At 42.4% G+C, this 12,473-nt stretch overlaps 1 protein-coding gene across 5 annotated transcripts in view; it reads right to left on the bottom strand.

The window, feature by feature from the left end:
• The window catches only part of ALG8 (ALG8 alpha-1,3-glucosyltransferase), a 28,440-nt gene extending 16,979 nt beyond the window's left edge, over positions 1-11,461 (bottom strand). For 4 of the 5 annotated variants that reach the window (XM_019948777.3, XM_073808394.1, XM_073808396.1 and 1 more), the window contains exons 1-3: positions 11,340-11,461; positions 6,494-6,572; positions 58-251 (exon numbers count right to left, since the gene is read on the bottom strand). In XM_019948777.3, the coding sequence (XP_019804336.1) occupies positions 58-251; positions 6,494-6,572; positions 11,340-11,434 (368 nt within the window). In that variant the 5' untranslated portion in view covers positions 11,435-11,461. The remainder of the gene's footprint in view (positions 1-57; positions 252-6,493; positions 6,573-11,339) is intronic. The other variant, XM_073808391.1, reaches the window with a different exon arrangement.
• Between the last annotated feature and the right edge of the window lie 1,012 nt (positions 11,462-12,473).

Raw genomic sequence — 12,473 nt, 5'->3', positions numbered from 1 at the left:
ACAATGCTATAATATTTCCTCAACACCTTCCACAGGAAATGACATTCTCAGACTTACTCATGGACAGCATACACAAAGAGTGTATCTGTAAAGATGACGGAAAATCTCTGGAAGAGTAAGGTCCTTGAGCTGCAGTAATTCAGATTACGGACATTCAGCATCTCTTGATCAAAATATTTGGCAACATGTGACAGGGCATACTCAAACCATGCAAAAAAGGGGGGGTAATCCAAGGTCCACTCTGAAGTTGCCTGTGGTAAAAATTGAAGATAGAACATATCCTAAGTAACTGAATAAATAAAGAAGGTGCAAAGGTTGGAAATTTTCATTCTCTCATCTTTAAAAAACACACATGATGAAATTATACTTAAAATATGCCATAAATAGAAAATTTTCTGTTAAGTCTGAGCAGAACACCAAAACATGTTTCCTAAGTTATTTAATACAGTCTTCAATTTCCTTAGAGTCAACTATACTTCACAAGAAGTTAATGAAAACTTTTAATAATAAACTTGGTTATGACATGGTTCTACTCATCTAAATATAAAAAGGAAGCTAAGGCATAACGAATGATTTACTAGCTTGAGTTCAAGATCTGTCCCAGAGATTCAATTTCCCTATCTGTAAAATGAGATATTGTGAGGACTAAATAAGTTAATACCTATGAAATACGTTTATAAATGAAAAAATGCTACACTGATGCTACTTATCTTTTGTTCCACTAGGTCATGAGATCCTTGAGAGCAGAAACCACTCTGTCATTTCTGTATCCTGAGCATTTAGTAAGTTCCTGATATATTCTATAATCATTAGTTAAATGAATGAATGGTCACTAATGATTAAATGAAAATATAGATCATATGAAAAACATATAAACTTTATATAAAAATATAAAGTATATAAACTTTATGATGCTATATTTTGTTGTTTCATTTCAGTTTCTGCATTCATACAAGGAAGACAGTACCTAGTTCATGGGTTATTAAATTTTACATATAGGGCTTCCCTGGCGGCGCAGTGGTTGGGAAGCCGCCTGCCAATGCAGGGGACAGGGTTCGGGCCCTGGTCCGGGAGGATCGCACATGCCGCGGAGCAACTAAGGCAGTGCGCCACGGCTGCTGAGCCTGTGCTCTGGAGCCTGTGAGCCACGAATACCGAGCCTGAGTGCCACAACTACTCGAGCCCGTGTGCCTAGAGCCCGTGCTCCGCAGCAAGAGAGGCCACTGCGATGAGAAGCCCGCGCACCACAGTGAAGAGTAGCCCCCTATTCCCACAACTGGAGAAAGCCTGTGCGCAGCAACGAAGACCCAGTGCAGCCAAAAATAAATAAATATTTTAAAAAATTTTTTACATATATATATATATATATATACACACACACACAGTATTGAACCAGATATAAACTAAGTATCAGTAAAAAGTGTTAATTGTTATCATTTAAAACATTATTACTATCCTCATAGCATGTCCCTAAAACTAAACCTGACCTTGCACCTAGAAGAGCTGAGACAGTAATAATCTCCCTACTCTGCATTTGTTGCTCTTTTCAATGGAAAACTCCTCTCCTTCTGGAAGTGCACTAAGGGTTCGCTAGGTACTAACTGAGTGCCCACAGGGACTACTATTTAGGGTCTCTCTATAGTATAAAATGAGGCAAGGGAGACTCAAACTACTTATTAGCTCTTTGTTCATGATAAGGATGAATGAAAACTTTAGGTCTCAATAAGAAGTAGCCTATTTACTCCCCCTGCAGGTATAAAATGCAAAGGCCAACCCAGAGGCTCTCTGTCTAGGGCACTCAGGCTACGAACCCACCCATTAAATTTTCCTTTATGAAAAGTTCCTTCTCTAATCCCAAATCTTCAATGTGGGGTGATGAGCCACTGAACTATGGAAAGAAAAATTAGAAATTCTATTTTTTACTCTTATCCTTCTTAATTTCTGTTTTTAAAAGTATATTAATAGGGCTTTGCCTTTATAATTTATAAAGACGTCTTGGGTAGTGAATGCTCAAAAATGATTTCTGGCTAGGGAACATATTTTTTAAAAAGTTTTGAAATTACTGGTCCATATAATTTCAAGAAATTCCACATGAATCTAGACTTTATTAACATCTGTGGTTTCCAGCCACAGTTTCTATGTCAGAGCTCACTCTACGCTTAAAGAGCCATTTATTTTATTGGAAGTCTAAAAGATTTTCCTACTTTATTTTATTGACATATTTATTACTTTAAATAAAATGGGGAACAGAAAGCATGAAAAGAGTTGGGAGAAGGAACAGGTGCTGCCTGAGATGGTCATTTATCCAAAACAAAATGTCCCTGCCTTCCCTTGCCATCCCCAACCCCACACCACTCAGGCACCCTCTGTTATGTTGGTCCTTCTCCCCAAAAAGACTTCCCAAACCTAGCCCAGAAGGCCGTCCTGACATCAGGGATTTCCAGCTGGGGCCATCATCTTACCTAAACAGCTTTTGGGAAGCCAGGAAAGTGATTAGCTAACATTTCCTCCCAAGTGAAGAGTTCTGTCACTTATATGTGGTAGAGCTGGGGCTCAAATCTGGGTCTCCGACTCCAAATCCATTAGCTCGGGAAGCTACCACAACAGAGCTGTTTCTTCAAGTACAAAAACATCCAACCTCATTTTTACATATGAAGATGTAAAAATTAATAAACAGAAACCTCAATTAAGATAGAATCAGAAGGCCAGAAGAGGGAGGTCTCAGGCCCTAGGAGGACAGCAGAGCCCAACAGCAAGAGGAAAGTCTCTTCTTTCCTGCAAAGAGCTCAGACTGTCACAACTCAGCCAATGAAAAGCCATGGACTCTGTTTACTCTAGCCCTCCCAACTTCCTTTTTCCCTCTTTGAAAGAATTCTCCTTCCCTCTCTATGCACTACGCAGGGACTAGCACATGACTCGCTATGGTTGCAGACCCTGAATTGCTATTTTCTGCTGAACCTGAATAAACCCATTTTTGCTGGAGAAATAACTGGCAGTCTACTTGTTTTAGGTCAACAAAGATTCAAAACAATTGTGTTCATTCCACAAATATTTATTATGGGTCTTTTTAATGTCTTTCCCAACCAATCGACCAATCAATTTAATTTGAGGCCAGAACAGAAAGGTAGGCTAGAAGTCAAAGCTAAGAAGGGCTCGACAAAGCAATCCACTGCTCACATGTCCACTCTCCTTAGTATGGCAGAAAGACCTTCCAGACCTGAGGCATGTGCCTCTCCAGCCTTATATCCTACTGTGAACCTTGCACTTGAGTTTTTGTTGATTTCTTTTGTTGTTATTTCTTTTGTTGTTATTGCTGAGGAGGGCAGGAAGAACAAAGAATTTTACCATTACTAGAATCTCTTTTACATAAACCTCTTCTATCTAAAACAAGCCAATAACAGGAGACAGCGCTGGCCTAAATACAGTTTTAGGAGTACTAAGTAACAGGTAGTAGTGAAAGTTATAGGACTAAATGAGAGAACAGCCAGAAAGAATTATAGAATTAAAAGAAAAAGGGCAGCAACTAACACAACAATGTAAAGCAATTATACTCCAATAAAGATGTTAAAAAGAAAAAGGGACCACAAAGAGAGGCAGAGGGAACCAGCTTTTGAAAGAGTGTGTAGATGAAGAAGAGTTAGCAAAGGAGACTAAGAAGGGATAGTCAGAGAGCAGGGAGGAAATGGTGAGACAGGAGACTGCCTTTTCATTTACAGGATGAAGGTCATTATATTAATAATGCTAAGTATTAATAACCTTTAATAATATTTAATGAGCACATTTGTTCTAAGTACTATGCTAAGCACACCACATACATGATATTCATTTCATCCTAATAATTATTTATTATCATTTAATAGCTGGGGATATGGAGGCTTTGAGAGGTCAAGTAGTTTGCCCACAGTTGCCCAGCATAGGTATTAAGTGGCAGAGCTGAAAGTCAAACCTAGGCAGTCTGAAATCACAGCCCAACCTCTGGACAACTAGGCCACACAAAAAGTTTCCTCACTGGTATGCATACATACATGCAAATGGAAATACTTCACACTAAAGAAACTACTTAAAGTTCCTTAGCATTCTTATGAAATACTTGTAGTGTTGTTATGTGAGAAGGAACTTGGTCAATTAGGTCAATTGTTCTCAAGCTTTTTCAGTGCAAAGGGCTATTCTGACCTGACCAAAAACCCCCAAAAGCAACAACAAACTCACAGAAAACTTTACAGCTTGTCTTAAAAAAATCTTCCTGACAGCAGAGTGCTGCTTTTGATCAAGTCATTTTTGAGCTGATGTCTGTTTTCCATGAAGTATCATATGCAAGTTAGTAACTCATACCAGAAATAAAAATACAGACATGTTTTTCTAATAATAGAATAGAATGGTTTGTATATTACCAGACACCTACACATCACATTTGATTATTCCTGTCCTCATAAATCACAAAATGTTAGGGAGAGACAGGATCTTAGAAATAATTCATTCCAAATCCTCATATGCCAGATGAGAAACCAAGGCTCAGAGAGATGAAATGTATTTTCTATGCTGATGCAGAGCCAGGTCTTGAATACAATTTTCCCTCTTTCCCAATCCAATGTTCTTTCAAAAAGTATGTGGCATATATTATAATTTCCCATGTATAATTTGGGAAACTCATTTTGAAGTAAAGGGGTTCCCTAATAGTTCCAGAGGGCAGAACTGAATGAAACTGACTCCTCCTAAAACCAAGTTGCCTTGCAGAGTTTATGATTAACCTCTCTATCCAAAATGTTATTCCCTTTCTTGTCCCACCATGTTCTCCTCAGGAATTGAGGAGTGTCAAAGAAAACCGAGTAAGACCCTGCGGGGCCTACCCAGGTATAAGACCCTTCCTGTCCCCCACTTCTTGTTTGGCCTTTCAAAGAGCAAACTCAAGTAGTTAATGATTAGAACAATAGAGTCACAGGACTCCTAGTTCCTCCTGAATGAATATAGACAACAATTGGACTCATATCTTTGAGTTGTTCTGAAGAAACTAAGACCCCTGCACTCAGTGGAGGATGGTGACTATATGCTGTCCACAAGCACATAGACTCCAGACTAGAACCAGAAGGTTGATGATTAAGATTCCCAAAACAAGGACTTCCCTGGTGGCACAGTGGTTAAGAATCCATCTGCCAATGCAGGGGACACAGGTTTGATCCCTGGTCTGGGAACATCTCTGTGCGCCTGTGCGCCACACTACTGAGCCTGTGCTCTAGAGCCCGCGAGCCACAACTACGGGGCCAGCACACCACAACTACTGAAGCCCACGCGCCTACAGCCCGTGCTCCGTGACAAGAGAAACCACCGCAACGAGAAAGCCCGCGCACAGCAACGAAGACCCAAAGCAGCCAAAAAAAAAAAAAAAGATTCCCAAAACATCACCCTATGACCATACCACCAACCAATTAGAAAAACGTCCATGAGCTGATCATGCACCCTGAGACCCTCACCCCTACTGTGGCCTTTAAAAACCCTTGCCTGAAAGCCATTGGCAAGTTCACAGTCATCAGCGATGGCAGCTACCACCTGATGGTGAGCTGGTGAGCCCTGAGGGAACTCAGAAGGGAAAGAATACCTGCCACCTAGCAGTCATCAGACTGCAGCCACTCCCTACCGTGAGCCCTGAGGAAACTCAGGATGTGAACATACAGGAAACTGGCCCCAGATAGCTGAGGTGCATATCGAAGGAATGATTTCAGTGAGCCCAGACTCTTGCATCTCCCCATATATAGAAAAGCGCTAAATTCCTTAACTTGACATATCTGGTTTCTTTAATTAACAGTAATCTTTTGATGTTCCCGACTACCTGCCCTTTGTTGCAAAACTCCTATATATTCTGGCTCCTCCCTCGCCCCCTCGGAGCAGTTTCTCAGAGCTATCTGAAATGCTGTCTCCCAGGCTGCAGTCTTCATTTTGCCCCAAATAAAACTTAACTCACAACTCTGACGTTGTGCATTTTTTAGGCCAACAAGGTCTTTTGAGAACTAGCTGCCTGTTCTCTTTGCCTGGCGCCCTGCAATAAACGCTGTATTTTCCTTCACAATAACCCAGGATCAGTAGATCTGCTTTGTGCGTGCCAGGCAAGGGGACCGAAGTTCGGTTCGGTAACATGAGTAAAGACTATAATTTTTTTTTTTTTTTTTTTTTTTTTGTGGTACATGGGCCTCTCACTGTCGTGGCCTCTCCCGTTGCAGAACACAGGCTCCGGACGCGCAGGCTCAGCGGCCATGCCTCACGGTCCCAGCCACTCCGCGGCATGTGGGATCTTCCCGGACCGGGGCAGAAACCCGCGTCCCCTGCATCGGCAGGCAGACTCTCAACCACCGCGCCACCAAGGAAGCCCAAGACTATAATTTTAATAAAGATTTATTCAACCTATGATCACAGGGAAAACTGTTTGAATATCAATAATACTTACATGATTTCACACATCATCTTAAAAAAAAACCCCAAAAAGGTGAAAATTAAAACTTACCTCATAATACCACTGTGATATTGGCAAACTGTGGGTGATAGCAAGCCAGTTTCGGTGCACTTCAAAATCTGTGGAATGGCTACTCAAAACAATCAGATGAAGAAAATGAGATTTCATAACATTTATCAATCTCACATTTCTAAAATTAGGCTTTTAAATGGACCAACATCCCCTACATAGTCACAGCTCACTATCCTATAAAGACACAAATAGGTATTTTACATATTCCTGAAACACCTCACTTACCTGGAGGCCAGACCTCCTTCTGGAAAAGGTGGGGAACCTATTCAGTAAGATGTTGTGGAAAAACCCAAACGAACTTTTTGGCCAACCCAACACTAAGTGAAAAGAGTCTCTGAGTCATCTAAAGCAGTGGTCCCCAACCTTTTTGGCACCAGGGACCGGTTTGGTGGAAAACAATTTTTCCAGAGTGGGCAGGGTGGGGGGATGGTGTTGGGATGATTCAAGCACATTACATTTATTGTGCACTTTCCTTCTATTATTATTACATTGTAATATATAATGAAATAATTATTCAAATCACCATAATGCAGAATCAGTGGGAGTCCTGAGCTTGTTTTCCTGCAACTAGATGGTCCCATCTGGGGGTGATGGGAGACAGTGACAGCCAAAGTGTGTTGCTTATGTCCGGTCTACTCCATAAGATGCAGCTTAATTGTCACTTGCCACTCACTGACAGGGTTTTTGTTTTTTTTTTAATAAATTTATTTTTATTTATTTATTTTTGGATGCACTGGGTCTTCGTTGCTGTGTGCGGGCTTTCTCTAGTTATGGCGAGCGGGGATTGCTCAGCAGTTGTAGCGCAGGGGCTTAGCTGCTCCGCAGCATATGGGATCTTCCCGGGCCAGGGCTCGAACCCGTGTCCCCTGCATTGGCAGGCAAATTCGTAACCACTGCGCCACTAGGGAAGTCCCACTGACAGGGTTTTGATATGACTCTGCAAGCAATTGATTTATTATGGTCTCTGTGCAGTCAAATCTCTCTGCTAATGATAATCTGTATTTGCAGACACTCCCCAGCGCTAGCATCACCGCCTCAGCTCCATGTCACATTATCAGGCATTTGATTCTCATAAGGAGCGCACAACTTGGATCCCTCGCATGCGCAGTTCACAGTAGGGTTTGCGTTCCTATGAGAGTATAATGCTGCCGCTGATCTGACAGGAGGCGGGGCTCAGGCAGTAAGGCGAGCAATGGGGAGCGTCCGGTAATTGTCTGTGGCCTGGGGGTTGGGGACCCCTGATCTAAAGGGCTGACCAAAAGCCCATACATTTTCTTAAGGGAGGCCCTCAGGCTACTGCTCAGAGGTGACTTATTCTTGTTCACAAACAATTCTAATAAGATTCATTATCTGGCAAAGGCCTCACACAGAAGCTGGATCTTCAAGAATCAGCAGGAGTTCATCAGACAGAAAAGGTGGGAAAAGGCCCCTGCCCTGCCTTTCTTATGTCTCCAAATTCTGTTTACTGGTCCCCCTCTCACTATATATAAATATATCCAAGTATGTCCCCTATATACAGGGGAGGAAAATTATTTTCAACCCTTCCAGGTTCTGTGGCTGGTCTAAGAATTAAATTGACCTAAGACAGAATAACAGGAGGGAAAAAAAGACAATTTAAATTACATACATATGTACAGGAGCCCCAAAAGATATAAGATGAGACTCAAAAGGTGGCCAGGTGATTGAGGCTTATCTACCATCATGAGAGCTAAGGAGAGGGGTAGGGGTCTGGGGCTTCAAAGAGGGGGGAAGGCAACTCTTGGGAAGGTGAGAAGAGAATGTTTGGCAAGCAAAGGTTGCTCTGCCTTGAAGCTAAGTCTCTCAGATGAAAAAGTGATCTCTGGTAATAGTTACTTTCCAGGTACAGGCCTCCTTTCTAATGTAAATTTCCCTCGAAAGTAACTTTTACTGTTTTCAGAGCTTCTCCTATGTCTGCAGTTCCTCAAGATAATAAGTCCCGAAAAATCCTTACACCAAAGAGGCATATTTTGGGGTGGCATATTCTGGTGCCCTTCACTCCTCTTTAGCAGGACTTTATTTTTCTGTTTATTACTCTGCTTTACTTCCCCTCCACATCTTACCTGATATGTGGATGGGCTCAATACATTCTTGTTGAATTAACCACTCACCAGTCAACAATGAGTTCCACAGCAAAACCTGATTTACCTTTTCTAGTGTTTTACACAAGATTTCCACTGTGACAACTCTCTCGTGAGTTTCTTAGCCAACCCCTTCCATGTCTCTTTCATGGCTTCCCATTCCAGTACTCATCAAGCAAATGCTGATGTTCTTTTCTTTCAGGTTCGGTTCTTGGTCTTCTTCTTATGCAGTTTACTCTGCTCTGCACAATCTCATTCACATTTATTGCTTCCACTAAGAACTGTGTGATGATGACTCCCGAATCACAGTATACAACCTTGGTCTCTTTCCTGAGTTCTAGAAGAGAGACATCTCCAACTTCCTGCTGACAACGTCACCTGAATTTCCTACAGATTTCTCAAAATCACAATTCACAGCTGATCTGATGACCTAGCAATTACATTTCTAGGTATACACTTGTAGGGGAGCAAAATACGGCAACGCAAAATGTGTCTTTTTGGCATGAGGATTGATTTAAGCTGATTATTTTTAAGAAACAGAAGACTCAGGAAGTCTTTCTTTTTACCTCCCTCTTAGCTGCCTAAAGAATTTATATAAAGGGCTTGTTCCCAGAAAAGAGCTATCACCCCTTATATCTGCAAAGAATATGGGCTACGTGTGGTGAGGGAAACTCACCAGAACCTAGAGATCACAGTCCACTCTTATCTCTTCATGGCCCAGCAAACATATATGTGAATTGCCTTTCTCCCCTTTGAAGTCCCAAACTACTACCCCCAACATCCTCTTTTGTCTTTAGCTGAAGATGGTATTTAAGGTGAGGGGCTTCAGCCATTTTGGTGAGTTACTCCATTTTCCTGAGTCTCTCCCATGTACATGTTATTAAACTTTTGTTTGATGATTTTCTCCTGTTCATCTGTCTCATGTCAATTGAATTCTTAGACCAGCCAGAACCTGGCTAGAAAGGTAGAGAAAATTGTCTTCCTCCCCAATAGAGGGAGGAAGTTTCTTCCTCAACAGAAACACATACATATGTTCAAGAAAAGACATGTACTGGGTCTATCTTCAGTCCTACAATTATGTCAGAGACCTTTCCCGACATTCAATCTAAAGTAAGTCCCCCTTGTTAGTTGCCTTATAGGATCCCATTCTTTCCTTTCATAACACTTAAGACAGCATTGTTATGTAATTACATATTTGTGTTGATTTATTTCTGGGACTGTTATCTTCACTAAACTACACCCTTTATAGGGTTAGGGATCATATCCATTTTGTCTTCCCCTCTAGTAGCTTGCCACAGTACCTGGTTCATAATAAAGCAGTTAGTAAAAATTTTGGTGAATACTTTTGCATTTATCCTGTAGCTTCCCTCTCACATTCCAGGGGTTTCCTGTTTGAGAAGCAGAGCATTAACTACAACTACATACATTCTTAATCCTGGATCAACAGCAGTATTCAAAGTAACAACCCTGAAGACACATTTCTAGGCTGAAGTAACTAAAGCAAGGAACATCACCTTATATCCACGGATTAAAAAAAAATCCCTTTCATTCTGATTTGAAAGGAATTTCCTACATTTTAGAAGGATTTTTCCAATTTGCTTTTAAAAGAGAAAGATGTTTCTTATTTGTTTTCAGTTCTGCAGAAAGTTCAACTGACAAACGCCTTCTTTTCCCAAGTCCCTGTAAGTCATTTTGCTGAACCTACATATACATTTCATTGCTTATATACACATCAGTATGGATTTACCTATACATACAGCTCTTCCATACCCAACGAGAGGTCACCAAGAACTTGAACCAAAGGATACCAATAAACCAAACACTAAACTGGGAAGGGAGCAAAGGAATGAGGGGAAAAGTCAAGGGAGAGGAAATAGGAAGGATGAACAGATGTGGAAGCCAATATTAATAATATTAATAAATACAGAGTACCCATTGTATACACATTACCACTGAGTGGTAGTTTCCTAATCGGATCCCATGCTTTCAGTCTTGGGTCTGCATCCATTTGTCGCACAGCAGTCTAACCCTGTGTGACCTGACTACTGCCTACCTCATCCTGTGTCACTCTCCTCCTCCCTTACTGCTCTTCAGCCACAATGCTCACTTTCTGTTCCTGGAATGCTCTGAGTTCTTTGCTACCACAGGGCCTTTACACTTACTCTTTCCTATGCCTGAACTACTTTTCACATTGCTTATTCTTTTTCATCCTTCAGCTTTCAACTCAAACATCACCTCCTAAAAGAGGACAGTAAAGCCTTGCCCGGTAGCCACTCTCTACCTCTTTTACAGACCTCATCGCAATCTGAAACTTTACTGTTTGTCTATCTGGCCCCACCAACTTCCCCAGAAATGTCTTTCTCAAATGCCTCTCCAGGACTTAGAACAGTGCCTAGCACAGGAGGCAGCTGATAAATACTGTACTGGCTGAATGAATGTTGGAGGTGGGTGTTGTTTATCTGCATGTTAAGGAAGAGGACCTTAAGGTCAGAAACATTAAAGTCAGACAGTGCCAGCCCTGACCCCAGCCATCAGGGCTATGATCTAGTGAACAGGTGAAATAACACTCAAAAGGCGGAGTGGGAAGCATAGCAAAGGGGTAGCAGCGACCGCATGACTTCAAGTTCCCTTTCCTCCTCGCACCCAGGAGCATCCACGCTTCTCTCTCCCGCCCTGACCGACCGCGGGGCCTCCCCGCCCAGCCCCGGGCAGTGCGGGTCCCTTACTAGGTGGGGATGAGAAGGCATTTGAGAAGAGTCACCCCGAGCGCCAAAGCCGAAAACCAATTGCCACCACCTGTCGCAACTCCGAGCGCCGCCATTGCTACGGCGCCACCCGCTGTCAATCAACTTGACCCGCCTCCGGGCTTCCGCGCATGCGGAGAAGACCCTCTGAGGCGGCCCCCGTGAGCTGCGCGCATGCGCTCAGCCGCTCAGCTGCTCAGCCAGCGGAAAGCCGGGGATGGACCGTTTAAACTTCCCGCTCCGGGTTCTTTCTCCGCTCCGCCTCAGTCTCCGCCAGGGAGTGCTACCCCGAGTCTGCGCGGTTTGTACGGCGACAAGTTTCACGTGCTACTTTATGCTTTGGTTCAAATAGTTGCTGGGCGTCTGCTCTGGGTGTTGATTTTGCCTATTGTTGGGGTACCTGGTGAGAGAAAACTTTTTTTCCTGGAGACGTTCACATATTAATGGAGGAGACAGAATTATAATTCCAGAGTAACAGTAGATAAAAGTACCTGAGGATACTGGAGGCGCCTAATCCAGACACCTGGAGTATTAGCTCCAGGCAGAGAATGGGCTGGGCAAAGGTACAGATGGGAAAACATTCTGCGCTTCTAGAACTCTGAGCTGGGCTCTGGGAAAGTACCTGCCTGAGGGGAGCCCACTGTGGAGGCAGGCTAGAGCCTAGTGCTTCTTCTGTCTGTACACTTGGGGGATCTTGTTAAAGTTCAGATTCTCATGCAGTAGGTCTAACAAAGTCCTACATGGTGTGGATACTGCTGATACCTGGGCCGTAAGAGCCGAGGCACAAGGAATGGAGCTAGTCTTGTCACCCTCTTGTACTGTCTGATTTTGCACAAATGAGTAATCTATCTTTTTTTTTTTTTTAAAAATTCATCGGGGTACTGTTTATTTACAATGTTGTGTTAGTTTTTGCTGTACAGCAAAGTGAATCAGTTATACATATATCCACTCTTTTTTAGATTCTTTTCCCACATAGATCATTACAGAGTATTGAGTAGAGTTCCCTGTGCTATACAGTAGATCCTTATTAGTTATCTATTTTATACATAGTAGTGTGTATATATCAGTCCCAACCTCCCAATATATCCCTCCCCCCAATGACTAATCTTTCTAACC

This window comes from Tursiops truncatus, chromosome 8 (genome assembly GCF_011762595.2).
Source record: "Tursiops truncatus isolate mTurTru1 chromosome 8, mTurTru1.mat.Y, whole genome shotgun sequence".
Classification (NCBI taxonomy): Eukaryota; Metazoa; Chordata; class Mammalia; order Artiodactyla; family Delphinidae; genus Tursiops; species Tursiops truncatus.
This window is presented reverse-complemented; position numbering and strand designations above follow the sequence as displayed.